The sequence below is a fragment of the Pipistrellus kuhlii genome, unplaced genomic scaffold (assembly GCF_014108245.1).
Source record: "Pipistrellus kuhlii isolate mPipKuh1 unplaced genomic scaffold, mPipKuh1.p scaffold_m20_p_1, whole genome shotgun sequence".
NCBI lineage: Eukaryota > Metazoa > Chordata > Mammalia > Chiroptera > Vespertilionidae > Pipistrellus > Pipistrellus kuhlii.
In genome coordinates, this window is record NW_023425404.1 from 144,054,296 (window position 1) to 144,080,415 (window position 26,120).

General features: G+C 34.8%; 1 protein-coding gene across 2 annotated transcripts in view; it reads right to left on the reverse strand.

The window, feature by feature from the left end:
- CCSER1 (coiled-coil serine rich protein 1) overlaps positions 1–26,120 on the reverse strand; it is a 1,094,278-nt gene that overhangs the window by 867,517 nt on the left and 200,641 nt on the right. For both annotated transcript variants that reach the window (XM_036411399.2, XM_036411402.2), the window contains exon 4: positions 23,134–23,227. In XM_036411399.2, coding sequence (XP_036267292.1) covers positions 23,134–23,227 — 94 coding nt within the window. The remainder of the gene's footprint in view (positions 1–23,133; positions 23,228–26,120) is intronic.

Here is a 26,120-nt window from a genome sequence, read left to right on the forward strand (position 1 = left end):
ACTTGGGAATTTTATGTCACAGTGAAGCTATAAGCTTTAAAATATATGATGACCCCATTTCCTACTACATAAGAATATCTAGAGGTAAGGAAGGGTTAAACACTCATCTTTCCAATTAAAAATGGAGAAGAGTAGAATTATTTAAATATTAGAAACTAGTAGTAAATTGTTCTCCTATTGTCTTCTTTAACCACTTGCAATACTGTTTTCATATTAAAATCCAAATGTCAAGAACGCTTTTGCTTAACTTCAGAGAACAAAATAAAAAGGAAGAGAAGGGAATGAGAAAGCTTGTCTGTGCACTGGCATCACTAATGTAAACCAAGATTCTAATAAGAACAACCTGACAGATAAAAGAGAAAAAAATCTGAGAAGACAGAAGACAAATAGACAACTAAAAAACGGACTCAACCATAGTTGGGATTGGAAAATAGCAAATTCAAATAATACAAACATTTTAAGTATCAAAACAGCAAAAATCTGAAAATGGTATCAATTCTAAAGAGAATATATGGTAAAGTAGTTTCTCATATACAGCTGTTGATTTATAATTTATCTTATGATCTTGACATATAATATGCCAGTATATAGCTAGACAATCAAAATTATGAACATTTTATCCCAAAATTCCATTATCTTCTCTGTCCTATAAAATTAAAGTGCAATTTTTATGAAGAAGAGTACAAATGTATGCCTCATAAGAGAAAAAGATACACAACTATAAAAACTCTGACATCAAATAAATTTTCAAAAAAATCAGTCCTTTATTTTTTGTATTTTTTTATATTTTATTGATTTTTAACAGAAAGAAATGGAGAGAGATAGAGAGCTAGAAATGTCAATGAGAGAGAAACATCAACCAGCTGCCTCTTGCACACCCCCTACCGGGGATGTGCCCGCAACCAAGGTACATGCCCTTGACCGGAATCAAACCTGGGACCTTTCAGTCCACAGACCGACGCTCTACCACTGAGCCAAACCGGCTTCGGCCATTGTCCTTTATTTTTGAGACATCAGTAGTATGATAAAGAGTGTGGCTCTGGCTGTCATGCCACCTAACTTGCTGGCCAGCCCACTGATTTGTTTCAACAACTCCAAAATATTCAATAATATTTAAAGAAATTATTCAGTAGTATTTATTGAGTAAAATGTGTGTGAGACTCTATGCTACTAGTGGTACTACTGCCATTATTCTCATGCTATAGATAAGTAAACATAAATAATTTTAATGATTTGGTATTATTGGGAAAATAGTTTTGAACTTCATGAATTCCCAGACAGGGTTTGGGGGAACCTTCAAGAAGCTGCTGACCTTACTTTAAGAACTATTGGTCTAAGAATGTCATAATGGTAACTCCACCTCCTTGAAAAATAAGTCAATAATAAGAAAATTTGTCAGGATAGACAGAGCCTATGGAATTTTTTAAGAGGTTACGTGTATGCTGTTCATAAAAAAATAAATAAATAAAAATAAATAAAGAGAGAGGAGACAAAGAAGTCCCCAAATTATTAACTTTTAGCAACTGAAAGAATGGTCATAATGGCTGAAATGAATAAGATTCAGAAGAACAAATTTTCAAGGGCTAAAGATTAAAAAGTAGGAATTTGGTTTGGGACATATTCCAGCGGCCTAATTGATAGCTAGGAAAATCTCAAGTAGATAGTTAATATATGTGCTGAGTGCAGAGAGATTTCTGAGCTGGAGAAAGGAACATGAAGCTGTCTGCATGATCCAACACAAAGGTAGGAGACTGGATCAAATAGTAAAACGTACAGGTAAAAGCAGAATTTTTTAAAGGCGTGGGAACTGAGCCTAAGAACATACCAAATATTTAAGGAGTATGGTGATGAGACGCATTCAGCACAGGACATTTTTAGGTAAACAGGAAAGAAAAAAAACCTTAAAGGTAGATTACTGGAATTCAAATAAAGAATTTATGGAGGAAGCAATAATAACTCATATTTATTAACTATTTAATATTTTCATATTCAGTATTCCTTGTTTACTACAATCATTAGCTATCCTATATAATAAAGAGGTAAATGCAAGTCACTCCAACACACAAGATGGCTGCCCCCGTGTGGTCAAAGATGGCCAGCAAGGGAGGGCAGTTGTGGGCAATTAGGCCTGCAGGGGAGGGCAGTTAGGGGTGACCATGCCAGCGGGGGAGGGCAATCAGGCTGGCAGGGGAGCAATTAGGCATTGATCAGGCTGTCAGAGGCGTGGTTAGGGGGTGATCAGGCTGGCAAACAGAAGCAGTTAGGGGCAATCAGGAACGCAGGCAGGCAGGTGAGCAGTTGGGAGCCAGCCATCCTGGATTATGAGAGGGATGTCCAATTGCCTGGGCAGTTGGCCATCCCTCAAGGAGTCCCAGATTGGAAGGGCACAGGCTGGGCAGAGGGACACACCTCCCAGAAACAAATTTCGTACACCCCTCCTCCTGTTTTAAATCCAGAAAAGTAAATTATCTTTATAATTGTCTCTAAGATTATTTTTTTAACATATTTTATTGATTTTGTTACAGAGAAGAAAGGAGATGGATAGTTAGAAACATCAATGAGAGAGAGACATTGATCAGCTGCCTCTGCACACCTCCTACTGGAGATGTGCTCACAACCACGGTACATGCCCTTGACTGGAATCGAACCTGGGACCTTTCAGTCTGCAGGCCAACACTTTATCCACTGAGCCAAACCAGTCTCTGCTCTAAGACTATTCTTTTAATAAGAAGATTCCCACCATAACTGTTTCAATATTTTAAAAATTTAATGCCACAAGTTTTAACTAATTACTCTGTCATGTAATAATTGAAATTGGATTCATTCATTCTTTTTTTTAATTTAAATTCCTATTGTTTAAAGTATTACATATGTCTCCCTTTTCCCCCATTTGACCTCTCCCTGGCCATTCCCACTCCCAAGCACATGCCCTCACACCTTTACTGTGTCCTTGGATTATGCTTATATGCACACAAATCCTTTGGTTGATCTCTTATCCCCTTCCCACACACACACACCTCCCCTGCTCTCCCTCTGAGGTTGGATGCTCTGTTCCATGCTTCTATGTCTCTGGATCTATTTTTGTTTATAATTTATGTTGTTCATTATATTCCACAAATGAGTAAGATCATGTGATATTTATATCTTTTTCCTTCAAGTAAGCCAGTTGGAGAAAAATAAATATCATTCATTCTTCTAATACACCGTTTTAAGGACCTTTGATGTGCCACAGTGTGTTTATTCTCCAGTAATATCCGGGGCAGTCAGGCCCATGGGGAGATCTGGGGGTTCTAGAATGAGGAAGTCGGGCTGGTCCGCAGCAGAGCCACCATGGATGCCAGGGGGACCTCATTAGTGTCTCCGGACATGTCCAGGGGATTGCTAAATACCCATATCTACCCTAAGTATCTCAAAATCGATGGGATCCAAAGACCTTAAACATTGTAACAGTGGGTGGGAAAACTGACATGGAGTTTATGTTTGGAGCTATCAGTAGCAGGAGACTTGCCCCACACAGAGTTCTATTCCTATCAAAGGCAAGCTCCTGGGAAGTTCTCCTAAAGATTTACAGAATAATCTAGAGACGAATCATGTATGTTCCTTTATTTTATTCTTCTTTCTAGCCATACTAATTCCTTTGAAGAACTAGTCAGATCCATATAACTTTAACTTCACTCACAGCAGAGATGTCAAGTAAAGACCTACTTTACTTCCCCAGCTAAGCTGTTAACAGTAGACATTTGTTTCTATGTTGTCAATGACAGTGTTTTTTGTCACTACCTTTACTTTAAGGTCCCGTTATCAGATTTGTTGGTGTGAATGTACAGCCAGGTTAACTTAAATGATTCCTAATATGTTTTTATAAACTATATCAACTGACTCACTACCATCACTTTACATAACACTTGCTTGAGAATTGCAGTTTGAAGACTTGTTTTCTGTTACCTTTTTTCAGGCAGAGAAAGCTTTGCTCATGACTCACTGGTTAATGTTATCCATCTAACCATTTAAGCATTTCTCAGATTCTTATGATTATATTCCATTTCTTCGTTTCTGTTTTTACATTTATTTCACTGGAAAGTAGAGTTAGATATTTGAGTGGGTTGAGATAATAAAATGCGTACATTGTAGGAAATCTTTACTTCCTGCAGGCTAAAGATGTAAAAAAGAACATAAATCATTCATCTGTGTAAACTGAGCCTCTTGTGAAATTAAAAAGAGCCATCAGTCTTACCTTTGAAGAACTTTAGTTGTTTGACTGGGGCAAAATCAGCTTCAAGGGTGCTTTCCCTCAATATCACTATTTTTATTCCAGTCCTCCACCCATCACTCCCTCCAAGGAAATTTAAACTATTAAAATGTGAGCTTTAGTAAATCCTTCTTTCTTTAAGCCAGCATTACAGAGATAAAGTTAAAAGTCCATAAACATAATTCCTTAAAATGAAAACGAATTCTGTGAGTGCTATTTTTCTATTCATAATATCTTCTACAAAAGAGATCATCTTCTCCTTAAACAATTTTAATTTGCCTAAATTTAGATTTATGAATGTAATAAAACATGAAAAATATTATTTCCATTTCTAATGTTTTATAATACTCACTTGGATTTCTGCTATTGGTTAAACTTGTTATCACAGAAGTATTGAAATGTCTTCAAATTCCTTGCTAGCTCAGGCAATACTGCAAATGCTTTCCTATTGAAGTTCTAAAGATCACCTTGTTACTCATTAGTCAGTTATCTCACACACACACACACACACACACACACACACAAACACTTATTATTTATTATAGGCTTTTACATATTATCTTCTGGATAAAAGATAGTGTTTGACACATAAACACAGGAATCACATACTTTATTGTAAGAAAAAAAATCTTAAAAGAAAATTTGCTGTATGGCTTTCACAGGTTGTGAGTTGCTATGCTTCTAAAGTGGTGCTATTCCTGAAACACTAACCAGTGTGGCTGCTAAAATATTTAAATATTCAAATCCCTGAGAAGCAATGAGAACTGTCAATTAAAAAGGACTTAGCTATGTGACATATTTTAATTTACATATGTTTTTAAAGATTACCAAGATAATGTGAATTTTCTTTTTGATGAATTTCAGAGTTTCTACTAGAGATTTAAATGCATATAAACTCTGCACACAAAGGCAAAAATATCCTTGAAAATGGATTTTGACCTTGTCACAAATGATTTTTACCCCTTTTTACATTTTAAAATTATTTTTTGCATAGTTGGGATCACTTTCTTCCTTAAAGGAAATACATCTAAAATAGAAATTCAAATATTAGATATAGCTGAATATGGAAATATTCATTTTCACAATTTAGCAGAAATTAATTTAATGTATAAATAAGTCCAAATTGTAACTGTAATCTTATTAACTTATACAAAGAAAATGCCAATTGTAACCCTCTTTGGAAATGTACCAGGTAGAACATATGATTAATAATTAGTACTATACTTTATACTTGACTTTTATTTCTCTTTAGCAATTGAGTAAATCTCTCTCACAATCCAGGACTGCTGGCTCTTAACCGCTCACCTGCCTGCCTGCCTGATTGCCCCTAACCAATCTGCCTGCTGACCTTCTCTCCCCCAACTGCCCCTGCCATCAGCTTGCTTACCCCAAAATGCACCCCCACCAGCCTGATCACCCCCAACTGTCTCCCACACCCTGGCCCCGTGCCAGTGTGCTTGCCCTCAACTGCCACTTTTGCTGGCCTGCTCACCCCCACCACCACCCCCTGACCTGCTCACTCCAAACTGCACCCCCTGCTGTCCTGATCACGTCCAACTGACCCCTACTGACAGCCTGCTCACCCCCAACTGGCCACCCTGCTGGTCTGCTTACTCCCAATGGCCCTGCCCTCTACCAGCCTGATCACCCAAAACTGCTGTCCCATCCTGTCCTGATCACCCATTACTGCCCTTCCCTCTTGGCCTCTGTACCTCAGCCCCACCATGATGGGTTTGTCCAGAAGAATGTCCAGAAAGTCTCCTGGAAGGTCTCCCAGTCTAATTAGCATATTACTCTTTTATTATTATAGTATAGACAGAGGCCTGGTGCATGGGTGGGAGCTGGCCGGTTTGCTCTGAAGGGTGTCCTGGATCAGGGTGGGGTGTCCTGCTGGTGTGCCTGGCCAGCCTGGGTGAGGGGCTGATGGCTGGCAATGGCCCTGGTGACCCAAGCTCCCAGTCCCTCCTTTTTTGCTTTTTTTTTTTTTTTTTTTTTCAGTGCCTCCTTGAATGGAGGCCAGGGCCAGCTAGAAGCAGGTCTCTGAGATTTATTTATCTTCTATAATTGAAACTTTGTAGCCTTGAGCGGAGGGCCAGCCAGGGCAGGTGGGAAGCTTGACTTCCTCCATTGCTGGGGGCAATGTAAGCCTCCTGCTCACTTCATCTCCATGGCCACTGCCTTCTTTGTTGGGTTAATTTGCATAATCATTCCTGATTGCCTGCTGGGCATGGCTTGTGGCTGTAGCAGAGGTATGGTCAATTTGCATGTTTCTCTTTTATTATAGAGGGTATTTTATAATATCTTTTTATTATATTTTATACTGAATTTAGACATTCAGTTATTCATTGCTTAATTTTCTCTAATAGCTCTTCTTTCCCTCCTCCCCTATATTTCTCTTTCACCTCTCTCTCTCATCTCTCTCTCTCTCTCTCTCTCTCTCTCTCTCTCTCTCTCACACACACACACACACACACACACACCTATTTCTGTTCAAAACTAAGAGAGCACAGAGAATGACTATGAAAACAGGGTATATACCTAGCTTTTCTACTCCGTGAGCATGTTTTAATATAACTATTTATTGAACTCTATTTTAATGCACAAAATAAAATACTAATTTATAATGGAAGCAAAATAGAGTTCAATTTGATTTGTTTTAGCTATACAAAAATCTGCTCCTAAAATATATTTACACTGAGGTTTTTGTTTTTCTAATATTTTATAATCAAAAAATTTAAAATGTTCACTTTCTTTCATTTACTATTTCAAATTCCCATGAGATAGGTAGTTTCCTACTAGCTTTGATATTAGGATAGAGATTTAAATTACATTTAATGTCTGTCTATTTTTGCAAGGAATAAGTTAATTAACATCTACCAGAGGATGAGTGGCATTCCTATGCAGGCATCAGAGGCCACTCTTACTTCTAATAAATAACCAAATATGCGAGAATAAGTTCAAAGGCCTAAGTAAGACCATTGAGATATTTATAGAAAAACCACATAAACACAAAGCATCTCCTAAAGTAAGTACACATACTACATGTCACACAGTATGTTTCCTAGGAGACGAGATTATTTGGCTGCAACCTTGATTCGCCATTCACAATTATGCTCATTTAAGACATCTCATTGACATTTTAGATTGTCATATTGTTTACTTAATGCTAAGTATATTGAAAATAAGTATTTGCATTTTATATAATGATGTTACTCACTAAGTATATCAGAGCGTTTCTTTTTGGCTTGTTAGAGAGAAAGATAAAGGTCAGTAAGATGGTAATGTAGAAGGTAAAAAAAAATAAAAAGGACAGATTCTGCTGTGAAGTTCTGCCTAATAAAGCAACTTTGCATTTTGCATAATAAGCTAAAGCTTTTGTGTTTTTAATAAATGTATTCACCTCCTGAGGAGTATTGAAAATATAAAATAAAAAAGGAAAAATAAAAAAAGCACTAAACCCATCTGCAACACTTGCTCGATTTAGGACCTCTGAGCATCACCTCTGCCTGTCAGGCAGGACCAGTCAGTACAAGATCTGGCCGATATAACCAAACCACAGGCACACCTCTTACAGAAGTGAGCTTCTGTTCCTCGTGGCTGTAATAAAAGCTAGACTGAAAATGGGGCTGACTAACATTATGTTCTAATCACGAAGAGTATAGTTTGCTTTATACTAGAATAATAAAAATCTCATCATGCCTCGAAGCACAAAATTAGCACATATAAATATATATTACTGAATATAATTAAAATCAAATTAAAAATACACTTGAAGCTCAGATCTACCTATACACTTAGGACCACAGAGTTATTAAAGAAATACCCTAGCTTATATTTTTGTTTGACATTCCACTATTGGTGAATAATGTTCAAAAATATCATCATTATAGCTTGAATTATATTTGTTACATAAAGTCAACCACAAATTTTTAAACAGTCCCATAGAAAAACCTCATAGTATGTATATTATTGAGACTCAGAGTCACTTAAAGCTTCAATTTAATTTTTAATTTTTAATATGCATTAACTTTATTAAACCATATATAACTAAAATTAATTCAAAGCATTCCATTCCATATTCTATTTCTTGCAAGTTAGATGACAGTAAGTTATTTTACTCATTGATTTGAATGTCCTTATATATAAATATTGTTAGATTAGAATATATCTAAGTTATCTCCCTTTTCTAAAATATTATGCTCTTTTTAGTGAGGTTAATACTTTTTGTCCTAATTCTCTACTGTTAGAAAAACAATCCTCAGAGAACCAAGCAGCTGACCTAAGAAAAATATCTATATTGGATCTCACTAGGATAAAAAATTCGAACACATATTTGGCTATCAGACACACAAAATGGCTCTTAACATTCACAAGCTGATTAGAAAAAGAAGTTGACTTTAATAATTACTTTTTTTTTCTTGTCCAAAGTTTTACATATGTCTCCTTTTTCCCCAATTGACCCACTCTCCCATACATTCCCAGCCCAAGCAAGCCCTAGTGTCTGTGTCCATTGCTAATATGCATGCATATAAGTCCATTGGTTGCTCTCTAATTCCCCCTTCCCTATCATTTGTCTCTAGATTGATCTATTCTTGTTCATAAAATTATGTTGATCTTCATATCCCCCATATAAGTGAGATCATGTAATATTTATCTTTCTCTGATTGGCTTATTTCGCTTAGCAAAATGCTCTGCTGTTCCATTCATGCTGTTCCAAATGGTAGGTAAAAGTTCCTTCTTTTTTATAGTGGCGTAGTATTCCATTGTGTAGATATATCACAATTTTTAATCCACTCATCTGCTGATGGGCATTTAAGGCAGCTTACAAATCTTAGTTATTATGAATTGTGCCACTATGAACATAGGGGTGCATATAGCCTTTCTGATTGATATTTCTGTTTTCTTGGGATATGTCCTGTAAGTGGGATTACTGGTAAAATGGGAGTTCCATTTTTAACTTTTTCAGAAAACTCCATACTATTCTCCACAGTGGCTGCACCAGTCTGCATTCCCACCAGCAATGCAGGAAGGTTCCTTTTTCTCCACATCCTCACCAGTACTTGTCATTTGTTCATTAGTTGATGATAGCCATTCTGACAGGTGTGAGATGGTACCTCATTGTTGTTTTGATTTGCATCCCTCGGATGATTAGTGACTTTGAACATGCTTTCCTATGTCTCTGAGCCTTCTGTATGTCCTATGTCTCTGAGCCTTCTGTATGTCCTCTTTCATAAAGTGTCTATTTTGTTCCTTGGCCCATTTTTTGTTGGATCATTTATTTTCCTATCGTTAAGTTGTATGAGTTCTCTGTAAATTTTGGAGATTGAACCCTTATCGGAAATATCATTGGCAATTACGTTCTCCCATACAGTTGGCTTTCTTGTTGTTTTATTGATGGTTTCTTTTGCTGTGCACAAGCTTTTTATTTTGATGTAGTACCATTTGCTTATTTTCTCGTTAGTCTCCATTGCCACAGGAGCTATGTCTGTAAAGATATTGCTATGACACATGTCTGCTAGTTTGTTGCCTAGGATTTTTATGGTTTCCCATCTTATATTCAAGTCCTTTAACCACATTGAGTTTGTGTTTGTGTATGGTGTAAGTTGTTGGTCTTGTTTCATTTTTTTTGTGTGTATATCTGTCCAAATTTCCCACCACCATTTATTAAAGAGATTGTTTTGACTTCATGTATGCACTTGCATTATCATGGTATCACTCAAATCTACTAATTATTCAGACAAATTAAGTCTGTATTTAAGTTATCCTAGCATACTAAGATGTCCTGTTACAGAAAAGGTGATCCATATAAGAATAAGGAACCCCCAATTTCACTGCAGGCTCATCGAGATATAAATAAAAGGGGCAATGCTTTAGTAAAACCAGGTAAAATAATGCTGTTAATTTTTTATAATCCAATGAATAGAAATTCTGTAATTGTTTTTAATGTGCACAATTATAATTTAATTTGTTATACTAGTGTGAAATGTTCATTATTACTTCTCTCTTTTCTGCCTAAGGCACTGTGCAAAATTATGTTACACGTCAGTGGTTATTTTTCTTGTTGGTGTACGATTTTAAATACATAAATATTCTACTTCTTCGGAACAAAGACCAGCATTTGCTTTCTTAATTACTTGTTCATTTTGATAGTGACAGCTGATGTGGTTGGCATTATTCAAGCAATTGTATGGAGATGTCACCACATAATTGTCAGAGGCCAGAAATTTTATATTGAAACACATACTTTCTTTCTAATTGCTCCAGAAAAACCATGCTGAATGAAGAAAATCTTTCCCTTTGACCCTATCCTCTGCACTGGAGCCACTGACTGACCTTTTTCACAGCAGAAGAGAGTTTATCATGGTAGAAAATGCTACAATAGCAAGTTACAAGTCAATTTTGTGACTTCATTAAAATTGCTGTCATTTAATATTAAATTAGGTCAGAATGTGTAAACATTTTTCAACTATAGTTGATGAGGTTTTAAAAACTATTCTACCTAAGAGCCCTCTTTGCAGCTAAGCAATCTTCCTGAAGTATAGCAAAGTCTAAGGGGCAAAAGAGCAGATGCATTTTTAAATCCACAAATACAAATGGTTTACTCTGTGGGCACTTATATGAAAAATGAAATAATTAATTGCAATTTGTACTTACTAAATGAAGGTAGCCAATCTCTTATTAACAAGCCTGTTTGTACTACAAAATAAAAGCAAGGCCTATAAAATACTGAATATTCACAGGGAGCAGAAGTAAAAGAGTTTAACTTCATACTATTTAGAATTCTCTTCCATTTATGTCCATTCTTCTGTTATTTAAGTGCAGCATTTAACACAGTAAATTGAATACATAAAATAATGCATTTGCCCTAATTCAAACAAGTCAAATATTTTAAATATTGGCATGAAAAACTCAATATTAAATTAATGGATTAACCTATTAACCAATTAATAAAGTGGTCAATTAAAAAAACACAAATAAAACAAAAAAACATAAAAATCTTGAAATATCTACATTGAAAATAGTTTATTACTGACAATTTTTAGTCTTTTTTTTTTAAGTACTATCCTGATTCCTGTACCCTATTGATAAACCATAAGTAAATCATTACTTTTTCAAAGAAAATGATTAGTGAACATTTTTACACAATTCCTCTTATGTCCATTCAGTCATTTACAAGAACTTGGGGGAAGAAATATGGGGAAAATATTAAAAACTATATAAAATTTTTTGAATGTACTTTAAAATATATTCACATTTTGCAATACAGAATCCTTATAAAATGATATTTTTGGATAAAGTTTTTGAAGAATTAGGATTATTTTCTCATAACATATTAATGAATAAAACTAACAGTTTAGATTAGTACATTTCCAAATGAATTAGACAGATTACAATCTTAGAGTAGAATATAACTTTTTTTCTTGATGATTTGGGGCTATAACAATTTTTTAAATGCAATGGAGTAATGTTGTAATACAGTAATGCTTCATGCCTTGCTCATACAGATGGAGACATGTGTTCCTACATTAAATGACCCCATACTGTTCTATTTTATGACTTTGTCTACTTTTCAAAGTTTTTTGCTTTTTCTTTTCCCTTTAGGCTAGCAGTCCTTATTTTTCACCACATTAAACATGTCTGCGTGTAGCAAACCTCTTCTCCTCTTCTAAGATGTTGCTATAATTTTCAAGAGCTTTGGAAAATATGTTAACCTAATGTATTAGAATTATATGTGAAAATAGAAGCATCAAGGTCTAGAAAGATAGTGAAAAGAACCCATCATTTAATGTAAAGATTTGGGTTAATATTAGCTGTGTGAACTGCAATAAATATTTTAATTATATAGTATTTGCTTCCTCCACTGTACTTGGGATATATTAACACCTATTTCAAAGTGTTATTGTGATAATTTGATAAGAAGATAACATATTTGAGATCCTTTATAAACTGTAAACTGAATACAAATGTTTACAGGATTACTATCGTCATTTTCAGAATGCTACTGCCATCTAATGGCTACCGAGAAGATAACAGGTGCTCTAACCCTTTGAAAACAGAAATGAAGAAAAAGCAAAAGCACTAGCTGATCAAACCAAAGTAGTAACACCACACTTTCATCTTTACTACATGTGCTACCCAAAGAGTGCATTACTATATAACATTGTGCACCTTTATTGTAACTGCTCTTTTTAGAAACAAAATATCATTGAGAGCTTTATATATTGAAAACAGTAGGTAGGCATCAAGTCAAAACAGTATAATGTAAACCCTAGTTCTGCCACTTAATTAGATTATAATTCTGGACCAACAATGCTCTTCTTTCTGTATTTTCATCCCTTCGTCCATGACTGGAAATAGTAATACATGTACTTTCTAGAAGCTTGATGATGGAAGTAAATAAGATCATCCCAAGTGCTTATCAATTTTTGCTTAAAAACAACCAAAAACCAGCCGAAACCAGTTTGGCTCAGCAGTAGAGCATCAGTCTGCGGACTGAAAGGTCCCGGTTTCTATTCCGGCCAAGGGCCTGTACATTGGTTGTGGGCACATCCCCAGTAGGGGGTGTGCAGGAGACAGCTGGCCGATGTTTCTCTCTCATTGACGTTTCTAGCTCTCTATCTCTCTCCCTTCCTCTCTGTAAAATATCAATAAAATATATTTTTAAAAAAACAAACAAACAACCAAAAACCAACTTAGTGCCTAGACCAGTCCTGGCACAATACAGATGCTTCAGTAAGTAAGTTATCAGTTAATTTTAGCTTCTTGCATGAAGTCAAAAGCAAACACATACAAGCTATGCCGGTAAGTGAAAACTCAATAGAAAGAAGAGCCAGTTTCAAAAGAAAAGTTATAGTGTAGTTGTGATTTTTAAACTTTATATAAATTAATTTTATTATTCAAAAGAATCATAAAAATTAATCACAGAACCTTCAGACTTAGAAAAACTTTGGTCCAGGTGAGACAACTACTTCCTGTAACATTCTATCACCCAACGCTTCAATTTTCTCAAATCTGGAAGTTATTAGGTAATTCATTGAATTGGCACTTAAACTCAACTAAATGCTATTTGTTATTCTTTTATCATTTCATTTAATGCTACAATTGTAGAAATTTTGAAATACATAAGGGTCACAAAATTAATTGCATGTGTTGTCGCATTCTATAGTTAAAATTTGAGAAATGCTATTCTTGAAAATGAGGTTGAAATGGGCCTTTTAGACATATTATTTATTACAACAAATTTATAAGGTAGATCCTTTTGTTGTTCCCATTTTCAGATGAAGAAAGGGAACCTAAGAAAGATTAAATAATTTGCTCAAGTTTTACAGAGCCTGGTTGTTGTCTGAGATTTGCCCAGAGTCCAGATTTCTTGCTACTGCCAGTATATTGGAATTCTAAAATTGAGTGTCACTTATTTCTTAGCTTTAAACACTCAAATTGAAGATACCTTACATACATTTATTCTGACTCAGACATACTAAAGTTGTAAAAACCTGTAGTTTATTTTTATAATTTTCCCTGTGTGAATATTGTGATTTGTATATTATCACTCATATTAGCAAAACCACTAGGGTTTCATCTCTGCTCTTCTGTGCTATAAACCATTAAAAATTAATAACAAAAATTACCTCCTTAATTAATAGGCACAAGAGGAATTTCTAACTCACTGCAGAATTTTGTGTTGCATGCTCATCAAGCTCAAAATAATTTAGCAACTACCTAATTAATTTCTAATTGGGCCATTACTTTCCATTTGAATCCAGATATATACCGAGAGATACTGCCCTAGATGTTTTTAGATACAAATTCTTAAATAAATAATAAGAGCAATATAAAATTTCTTCACTCTACCATGAAAATGACCATTACATTATTTTAATCAAAAAATAATATCTAAGTAAAATGTGTTTTCAATTAAGTAACTCAGCTGCAAATTGTTAAGGTCAAATTTAATACAAAGTGACAGCCTGTTTTCCCTCTGAATATTAAAAATTTGAGTTAATAAACTTCAAAGTATTTCATAAGAATTTGTTATTACTTTAAAATAATGTTATTTTAAATATGTTGTAGTATTTTGGACATATGACTAAGATCACAAAAAATGTTTTTGTGCATTTCAATGCATTGGTTTTAACACAAAGAAATGTACCATTTGTTACGAGCCAAGTGCCTTAATTAATTTTAATAATAAGTACTAATAAACACTTAAGATGTTAGACAGAATTTAAATAATAAAAATTCAAATAATGCATATTTTAAAATAATACATATTAATGATGAATCATTTAGAAATTAAAAGCTATGAAAAATAATAATAGGACAAACTCTTTGATAAAAAATTCAAACTAAGATTTAAGAGAAGTAACCAGCTTGAACTGGCCTCCTGTTTTATTCTAGGCAACTGTGAAATAAATATGTTATCCATTTATGTAGGATGATATTTTAAGATCATTCCTATTATTTTTATTTTACAAAAGAGGAAAGTCAGCTCAGAAAGAGTGGATCACCTGCCCAAGGACAGACTGACAAAGCTGGAATTCTAATTTGAATGATTCTGGCTCCAAATGGCCATTCTCTTTTGAAGTGAATTTGTAATTTTATTAAAAATTTGAATGGGCCCTGGCCAGGTTGGCTCAGTGGATAGAGTGTTGGCCTGCAGACCGAAGGTCCCAGTTGGATTCCAGTCAAGGGCATGAACCTTGGTTGCAGGCACATCCCCAGTGGGTGTGCAGGAGGCAGCTAATTGATGTTATTCTCTCGTTGATGTTTCTAACTCTCTATCTCTCTCCCTTCCTCTCTGTTAAAAAAGAAAAATCAATAAAATATATATTTTTAAAAATTTGAGTGGATCTTAATGATGAAATGATGAAATATTCTAAGAGTTAGTGTGAGGATTAACTTAAAGTAGCTAAGGAAAAGTGCATGGCTCTTTATAGGGATTTAGTTTTTCCTCCCATCAACTTAGGTCTCCAGCTACTAATTGCTCAGCCTTATACACAACCCACTGCAGGGATTAACACAGGAGTCAATGAAAGAACGAGAGAAACAGTATTTTCATGACCGTGTTCCAAACAGGTAACAAAGCAAAATGTGTTTTAGCTTTCTTTCATTTTGGCTTTAAGTCATTTGATGAATTATGATGCATCACTGTCAAATTAGACAGGTACCTGCTTCCCATCAGCTCCAGCCACTGCCAGGCTGCTACTTACCGTAACAGCCCACATGGAAATGTCACTGTGTCCCAGTCTATTGAGGAAAAGAACAGCTAGAGTAGGTGTTCCAGAACCCAAATTCCTGTTTCTTTATAGAACAGTGTGTACTGTTGGATACTTAATTGGTGTTTTGATCACATCTATTTGTAGAAGAGTTATCTTATTCAGTTACACAAGGGTTTCATTTTGGAGGGCTCGTTGGGAAGTAGCAGTGCTGAACACCGGATGCTGTTAGGCTCTATGGTGTTTACCTAATGGCTGAGGAAAATGCTTGATAACATGTACTTTGACTATTCTCAACATTACAATTATCCCGGGAATATGAACTATGGACAAGGAACTGAGTTTCAGATTAAGCGAAATCCTCATAAAGTTCCAAGCTTTGGCTAAACTGCTGTGTCACCATTTAGAACTGTTTCTGCTGAGCACGATGCTACTTGTACTGAAAGCAGTTGCTGAAGAAACTGGTTGAAGGCACCTGAGCAAACCATCTTTCAGATTTTAGTAATAAGAATTTCTTCATTAAAAAAAAAAAAGCATTGATTGCTTGACTGAACGATACTTTATAGTTTTAATCATGTAACTGGTTGTGTTTCTTTCTTCACATATGCTAGTAGAACACACCATGCAACCTTTCCCACTCATTGTGATAATACTAGTATATATTCTGTGTGCCAACATTCCCCACCACTTCATCTTATTTTTCTTATCCTTCTTTTATCATTACTCTATTTTTCTCAAATTATTATTATTGTGCAAGATGTTTCAAAAAATGGGGGGAGGGGGGAACCTAAACACAAACATGTAAAATTACATTAAAAATTGAGTACTATACATGTATTGTTGGTATTTTTCCTTTGACAGATTACGTAGTTTATAGCATGTATTTCACTGTAAAGAAATATTTTAGATCCCTCATCTGAGTATTATACCTATTAAGCTTTGTTACTATGTATGTGGTATTTTTTTTAAACACTTGAGATATATCTAACCCAGTGGTCGGCAAACTGTGGCTCAGCGCGGTTGGCTGCTCTGTTGACTAATGAGTTTGCCGACCACTGATCTAACCAACATCACTGCTAACATCTTCTTCCAAGACTCATTTGTGCCCAAGGCAAGACCATAACAACATGATTCAGAGACTACAGAGAGATGAAAAGTTGGGTGGGGTCAGTAATATATATTTTAATTTATCAAAGTATAAATGATAACATTTGTTATTTAACAATTAAAAATAATGGTCATGAATGCATTCTAAAAATTATAAAAACAATAAACTTTACCAAAAGAGAAATGATATGTCTGGTATTAAGCAAATTTATAATTCTGTATTTGAAACACAATGTATATTACTCAGAAAATTATCCAGAAGAGTAATTTAAGCACAAATTCAAGAAAATGTAACAAAAGAAATCTGGAACACTTATCCATATGCTTTTCAATCTAAAAGCTTGGAATTTAGGTTAGAATTTACAAATATAAAAAATAAGATAATGCCAATATCAAAGTAAATTATTTAGTAAAGTTGCATTTATTTTTTTCTCCTCAAGGAAATTTTCTTGTGGGACTCACTTTGAATTAATTCATACACTTCCTTTCTCTGACACTGTCTTTTCTTGGTTTCATTAAAAAAAAAAGAATTATAGCCGAAACTGGTTTAGCTCAGTGAGTAGAGGATCAGCCTGTGGACTGAAAGGTCCTAGTTTTGACTCCGGTCAAGGGTATGTACTTTCACTGAGGACACATCCCCAGTAGGGAATATGCAGGAGGCAGCTGATCAGTGTTTCTAGCTCTCAAATGTTTTCAGCTCTCTCTCAATCTCTCTCTCTCTCTCTCTCTCTCTCTCTCTCTCTCTCTCTCTCTCTCTCTTACTCTCTCTCTCTCACTCTTTCTTTCTCTCCCTTCTTCTGTAAAAAAATCAATAAAATATATTTTAAAAAATAAAAATAAAATATGAAAAAAATAATTATATCCAAAAGGTTGCAGGTTCGATTCTCAGTCAGGGCATATAGCTAGGTTGTGAATTCAATACCAAGTTGGAGTGCTTATGGGAGGCAACAGACCAATGTTTTGTTTTTTTTCTTTTCTCTCTCTCTCAAAAACAATTAATAAACATATCCTCAAGTGAGGATTTAAAAGCAAAAAAAAATAAAAAAACAACAACACACAACACATTTTTAAAACCCAAACTGTACACTTAAAATTCCTTTTAGATGAGAATGCAGATAGCAAAAATGGAATTTAAAAAAACTTATTAAACATGTCCAGAATTATGACTACAATAATAAATAGTCATCTTTACTAAGGCAGGCACAGTCATAAACACAAAATTGAATAGCATGATCAAATATATAGGTACATAACTAAATGTGTAAATATATTAGTGTTTCTATGACACAGGCCTTGAACCACACAATTCACACAGTATTTTTTCTTTTGTTTTAGTATTCTGATATTTTACTTGGCTTGTTGATATATTGTACTTTAGCTCATGTTGCTCATTGTACAGGTTGTGCATATATTATGCTATTGTCCTTTAGGTTGTCACTTTGCATATTAAATCACTCAATAGAACAGAATCCAATATATGGATTTTTCAATGCCAGGGAATTTTTAAGTTAAAGATTTTAAGAATTGTCCATTAAAATAAATGTATTAATTAAAGGTGTTTGATTTCCCATAAAAAAAAGATTAAATTTAACTAATTCTTGTTTTAAAAATTCTGATATGTACCTATTTCTCCAAAGATATCTGGCTATATTTTAAATAAAAATCACATTAATAGATACCAAGTGAGCATCTCAATATGCAAATTACTGAGATAAAAAGGACTGCAGAATTTCTACATTTTCTACACAACGTGATTTCTCGTCTTTGCAAATCTAATTGTATGTTAAACTAAATAAATTTATAAATGCCACATATGATAATTACTACAATGCCAGGTATACCAGTTAATAATGAGGATTTTGTAATCAAATAAAACACGATAATTTCAAGAGAAACACAAAAAGTGCTTTATTTAAAGTAATATCCATCGAGAGATACACATTTCCCCCATCTTTCAGGTAATTTATAGATACCATCCCAATAAAACTTTTCTTGATTTGAGGCAAACCATTCAGAGACCCAATTTTCCACTTCTTAAGTTTTAAAATGCTGCTCAGAAAGTGCGAGTGCCAGCAATTAGTGGTAAGCTGAAGGAACAAGGTCTGGTGAATATGGCGGGTGGGTTAATATTTCCCAGGCAAAATATTTTAACGTGTCTTTAACTGGTTTTGAAGTGTGTGATGGTAGGTCATCATGAAGAAAAATTATGTTTGCTGTGTCTTCTGGCATATTCAGGTCGTTTCATGATCAAACTGTGGTTCAAATTGATTTTTTTATTGTCTGTAGTGATCAGTATTAACTGCTTCACCTCATTTTAGAAGTTCATAATATACCACACCTTCCTGATCCCACTAAATGCAGTGCATTGTCTTCTTTCCTAAGCAATTTTGCCTTGCAGTGGATGTTGATGGTTGGCCTGAATCAACACATAATTTTGTGCATTTGGGATTCTCAAAATAAATCCACTTTTCATTACCAGTCACAATTCCATGCAAAAAAAAAAAGACTCTTTCGTGCCTTTGAAGCAACATTTTACTGATGACTTTTCGGTTTTCCATTTGTCTTTCCTTCAGTTGATGTGGCACCCATTTTTCTTCCTTTAAAATCTTTCCCATTGCTTGTAAACAATCAGAAATTGTTTGCTGAGCAACATTTAATCTTTCTGCTAGTTGTATTTGAGTTTGACACGCATCTTCATCCAATAATGCTTGTAATTGTTGGTTTTTAAAATTTTTTGGTTGATCTGGACATTTTTTGTCTTTCACATTGAAATTGTTACTTTTAAAGTGTTTAAACCAACATTCACTAGTATCTTAAGATGGAACATGTTCACCATAAGCTTCCTGAAGTATATGATAACTTTCAGCATCACTTTTCTTCAAAATAAAGTAATGAATTAAAACTTCCTGTAAATGCTCTTTTTTGGCCCAAAATTCCACATTTTTAAGTGTAAAAATATCTATGATGTTAACACTTTCAGAAAATTTGACATATAAAGTTTTGAAGCCTGCTGTCACTACAACAAAATAGCATATGTATCAAGTTGTATATATATCAACATATGTGTAACTCCATCTATTGAAAAAAGTCTGAAGTAGTACCCAGTACACTTGATATTTGGCTTAATAGTTTTAGAACAAAAACACTTCCCTGATCTTTTAAAAAACTTATCTTGGCCTTATTATAAACTTCTATGAATTTTTGCTTTAATAAGACTCTATAGCTAAAAGTAGATATTTTTGTCCTAGCAAGGGTATTAAAAACTCTTTAATGATTTACAATAATGTAAGTAGTAGAATTTATTGTACCATTATTTTAGTTTCAGACTTTTAAAAATCACTTTTATTTAAACTATTATTTCAGAATGTTTAATATTAGCTTTTATCAATATTGGTAATCAATAATGCCTCTTATATTCTGGAAAGACTTTTAGTTATGTTTCTTAATAAAAAATAAATTTTGTAAAGTTGCTAGAAATTCTTATTTCTGAGCTAACGTGCTAAATAAATATTTAGGGCTTTTTCAAAACCTATAATGTGGCATCCAATGTGAAATAGGGTTTCAAGGACAACTTATTAAGCAACATTAAATAACCCAACTCACTATAAGGAATATCTCATTTAGCAGCACTGCATTTCATAATAGTAATATGCAATAAACCACTATTTGTCTTACAAACAATTTGGTTAAATCAATTTATTCCAAGCATTTTAGTGACTTTAACCAAGCTATCTTCATCTTGTAGACTCAGGAGATTCATAGTATTTACTACATCATTATTTTATTCACAATAACTTAATGAAGTACAGAGTTATAAAAAAAGAAAATGGTGCCGAAACTGGTTTGGCTCAATGGATAGAGTGTCGGCTTGGGGACTGAAAGGTCCCGGGTTCGATTCTGGTCAAGGGCATGTACCTTGGTTGCGGGCATATCCCCAGTAGGGGGTGTGCAAGAGGCAGCTGATCTATGACTCTCTCTCATCGATGTTTCTGACTCTCTATCTCTCTCCCTTCCTCTCTGTACAAAATCAATAAAATATATAAATAAACAAACAAACAAATAAATAAATAATAAAAGAAAAGAAAAAAGAAAAAAAGAAAAAAAGAAACTTGAGTTTTAAAATATTCATTTTTGTTCCCAAATAGTTAACCCTTTATGTTTTTAAGTAATTTTTACCCTTTAGCATGGTTGCCTACTAAACATAACTGAGATAGCTACATGATCTATAATCATTTAAAATTATTACTCGGTTTTATATTTGCTGTAAGGTATTTAAAAGTGCACAGAATAATAAATTATTATGACTAATGAATAAACCTCTCACCTCAGTATTGATCATTTTCAATAATTTTCCAACTTTGTTTCATCTATTATTACCTCCAAACTTGTAGGTAAAACAAATATTAGATATCATATTATTTTAATCATGCATCCCTTTAGCTCTCCTTAAATACAAACAAACAAACAAACAAACAAAAAGATTTTCCACACCCCCAAAATAAATAATAATTTAATTATTTACCAAATTTCTCTGGTTAACTCAGAAATATATTTTTATGATGATTTTATGTTCTTCAACATGAATGCCTACATTCCATTTGTCACTTTTTATCTACAATACCTATCCCCACTTTTTATAGTGCCATTTCTTTGTTGAAGAAACCAGTCCAATTATCAGGTAGAATTCCCCACAGTCTATATTTGGCTGCTGGGCCTAACCCCTCTATTTCCCATAAAATCATAGTTCAACCAAGACAATAGAAGGGACATACGTAATACTTCTGGACAGAAGTGGTGGCTTCTCTAGGCATTAAGAGGGACAGAATGTCTATTTTTTACACTTTTAGTGACATTAAAATTGATTAGTGGGTTTAGGAATTGCTAGTCTAACCCATTATTGTAACATTCTCCAACAACAACACATCCTTACAATCATTCTACAGCACATAGTGACACTTTCAATATTCCTTCTAATGACTGCTTCCTATACCACTGTATATTACATAAATATCCTATTGCAAATACAAAAATTTGCAATGAGTCATTATTTGCTGACATTATTTTGTATTTCCACTGATTCAGGATTAAATTTCTAGAAGGTGGACAGTTGTGTCTAAAGGTAAATGCATGTATAGTCTTGATAGAAATTGACAAATTAGCGAGAGTTTGACAAATTTCCCTCCATTTTTACCATTTGTAAATCTTTTGTGATAACCATGAATGACAAAATTGTCTAAGTTACCTGCAAAAAAAGTGAAAAAAATCTATATTTTCAAAAAATACCTTTCAGGAAGAATATCTCAAGAAACAGTTATCCTTTTTGTATTCAACTAAATAGTTTAACTTCTTTTAAAAATCTTTTTATTAAGTGTTAGAAAGATAGGAATGAAGAAGAATGGAGAGATAGAAACATAGATGAGAGAAATATCATTGGCTGCCTACTGCATGCCCCCTACTGGGGATTGAGCCCAAAACCCAGGCATATGACCTGACTAGGAATTGAATCAATGACCTCTTTGTCAATAACTGAACCACACTGGCTATGTTTAAATAACTTTTTATTAATATTAATGTAAAAGCAAGTGCAAAAATAATAAACAGTTATCACCTTCATTTGACAACTATCACTATGACATTGCTTAAAAATAGAAACAAATATTCCATGAACAAAAATTCCTCACAAAATATTAGAAAATCATATCTAATTGCTAATATTTAAAATATAAACACTAAAATCCAAGAGGATGATTTTCTCAAATGTATGTATACAGTAGGATCCAAAATTTCTTAGCTCCAATTTAATTTTATTTCTAATTTGACCTGAAAATGATAATGTTAAAGGTGTTATTCACAATAAAAAGTAAATAAAGCTTGTCTTGTCAAATATCTAAATTTGAAGGAATAATTTATGCCCACAATAGTTTCAAAGGGAGTAATTTTGGTATAGGTAACATGACATTTTATGCTTTAATATACATTTAAAGTATTGCTAATATAATGGGCTCCCTTATTAATTCATTCAATAATAATTTATCTCATACTATAATTCTATTTATGTGTGAGTATGTATTTATAAACATGTATTTGTGGTTGCTATTGGTAAATATTAATTTTGAGGTCAACTTTATTGCATCAACATGAATGTTGCAGTTATTAATGAAGTAACAGATTTGAAACAGTAAATCCAGATTCACCAACCTTCCTTTTGGTTATAGAAAGTAACTTAAAAATTGGATTTTAATTATTATTTTCCTCCAAAAATATTAACTATTTCATTAAGCACTTAATGTAGATTTTGGTAAATCTTTTTTTTTTAAATAAAATATTCTTTAAGAAAAAAAAAAAACACTTTTATTTTACAGAATTTTTTAAAATTTATAATCCTCTTCCAAAAGGATTTACATTTCCTAATATATTTTAAGATCACCAGAACCATGAGTTCATGGTGCAGAGCAAGTGTCTTGCACAAACTGGGGATTGAAAAGAGTGCATGGAACGTAAACAATAGATAGTTTATCAAGGAAAGACTTGTGTAATTGTGTGCATTTATTTCATACTTACCAGGTGGATGAAGAGTCTGTTCCTCTAATAATTCTAGATCAAGCATTAGATCATCTTCATCTAGTTCACAAGATCCCAAATTATTCAAAACATCCTGAAGAAAAAGCAAAGTCAATAGTTATAGATCAGAACAGGAAAAACTGAGAAAATATTCACATACATATGCCATGAAGCAAAATAACAACTAACATCCTCTCAAATTAATGTGAAACATTTTTTTTAATTTTTAAAAATTAATTTATTTTAACTGTATTTCTATTTGTGTCTATTTGTTTTCAATTATTATTCATAATATTCAACTAAATTAAGATATAAAATAACTGTTTGAGCCTCCTTTTTAGTATCAAAATACCTTAGATTCGATATTCTATCAAATAGACCTTAATGTTTCGTTAGAAAACAGTCCAATATTTCTAACCAAGGAAATCAAAGTTCTTTATTGTTCACAATGATTTCTTTTTTTTTTTTAAATCAATCTTTTTTGTTCATATTATTACAAAGGTTCCTCATTTCTTCCTCCCTCCACCAGGTTCCCACCCCACCCTCTGCCCTTTCCCCACCCCCCATTGTCCTCAGCCATAGGTGCACAGTTTATGTTCAGTCTCTTCCCGAATTCACCACTCCCCTTTTCCCTGAGAATTATCAGTCCACTCCCCTCCCGTATCTCTGATTCTATTATAATCAACAGTTAATATTGTTCATCAGGTTTTTTAATTTCCTTGGTGTTTTTTTTTTTAATTAATAAACTTTTATATTTTTAAGAATAAATTTTAAAATCTAATAATTTTAAACCTTGTTTTTTCTGCCCTGGGAACTGAGAAGCAAACTTGTTTACATGTAAACTTGCCCTTAGGCTATCAAAAGGTGTAGCCATTCAAATGTAAATGAACACATTGTTTAAAGATAGTTGCTGGCTGGAATTGGATTACCTGTTCTGGGTGGGAAGGGCTTGTCCTCCCCTTTCTCCACTAAAATTAAAGTGTTAGCTTTAAAACCTCTTTTTGGCAAGAGACCTTAACTTTACATTTTTCAGGTAGCAAATCAATTATTTAGCATTTTCTCAGATCAATAATACCTCCAAATGCCCAAGGATACACTTCAAACAAAAGACACATTCAAATAGACCAATCAACCTCATCCAGACCCCACACAAGGCACTCACAGATCAACACCCCAGCACTACAACAACTCAACACATCCTGATCTAAGCCTTCATCACTTGATTCAGCAGACCCTCAAGGTCCCCCAAAAGTTTCCAGCCATGTCTGAGAGGCAGCCCTGGGGCGGGGGCAGGCAAGGAGCAAGCTGCTGCCGCTCCGGGCCTGGATACTGCTGCTCCAGGCCTGGCTGCTATGGGCCTGGCTGCTCCGGGCCTGGCTGCTCCGGGCCCTGCTGCTGCTGCTCCGGGCCTGGATACTGCTGCTCCAGGCAAGGCTGCTCTGGGCCTGGCTGTTCCGGGCTTGGCTGCTCCGGGCCTGGGAGCTCTGGGCCCTGCTGCTGCTCCGGGCCTGGCCTCTCCGGGCCTGGCTGCTGCAGCTCCGGGCCTGGCTGATCCGGGCCTGGATGCCCTGGGCTTGGCCGCCGCCACCACAGGCCTGGCTGCCACTGCTCCAGGCCTGGCTGTTGCTGCTCCGGGTCCAGCTGCTACTGCTCTGGGCCTGGCCACCACCGCTCCAACATTGTGTCTTTTTCTTCTTTTTTTTTTTAATGCATTTATGTTGCAGTGTTGGCTGCTGAGTTGCGTTCTGCCTTAATCTTCGATTTTTCAAGATCTTCTTCGTATTCTTTCTTAAATAATTTTACTATCTTTTTTGCTATAACTTGACTTCTTCACATTGAAAACTTCTTTGGTTTCTTCCTCCTTGTCCTGGAAGCTCAGCAGGCTGTCCCATGGTGCCCCTTTGTTCTCTGAGGCCTCCGGTGCGGCTTCAGCCTGTTGCCGGGGTCGGCGCCGCCCAGGAAGCAGCCCCCGGCCTCGGCTCCGTGGCCCGCGGTCAGAGGTTGAGGGCCCAGCGGCAGCTCCCCCCGGGGGCCCTGTCGCCCGGCGCCTTGCTGGCACCTGGCGGTGGCTCTTGCTCCTCATCACGTTCTTCCCAGTCTGGAGCTTTTGTCTCCTTCCTGCTAGAGGGCAATCCAGCATCAGAGCCAACAATCCGTCCTCTGCGCGCAATGTGCGTGACTCTGGGGGCTCTGCCCCTCGCTGCTCTCCTGGAATTCCGCCTCACAGCCCAGGCTCCCTCTGCCTGAGCCTGGGTCCCCAGGGTCTGGCCTAGAACTGGGGTTCAGGGCTGTCGGGTCTGGGGTTCAGCCCAGTCCGGAGCTTTTATTTCCTTCCCGCTAGGGAACGCCAGCCAGGCACTCAGCCGCCCCTCCTTTCTGGCTCCGTCCTCTCCATGCATGCGCACCATGTCTCCTTACCTTGGGCTTTTACAGCTCCTCTGATTTTCCTTCTGGTTTTCTCTTTCCTTCTTGTTGTAGAATTTTCAGTCAACTTCCTATAGCTCTGGGCAATGTCCATTTTATATTTTAGTTGTATTTTATTGAAATTGTTGTGTGGGGCTGCGGTTAGGTGTTACCTGTGCAGCCATCTTGGATCCTCCTCATGATGTATGTTTTAGACGTGAAACATTTTAATTGATATCCAGAAGTTATTTGACTATTTTTAATATTATCATCCCAATAAAAATTCCAAAAATCATTACAAAAGTCTAACTTTTCCAATTACTTACCTGTTAGCTTTTTAAAGGATATGTAGAGTTAAACAGAAATATCTATGTGAGCGATATCAAATATATTAGAATACAGGAAATTATTAGTTTTAATCAAAAGTTCTTTTATGATTGTTGGAAAGGTGACATTTTTACTCATTGAACAAAGAGGATACAAGGTTTTTCAAATGGATAAATGTCTGTGAAATTAAACAGGATTATTTTTCTTTTATCTTTCAAATATAAGTAACATTTTTCTGACACATTTAATAAATTATT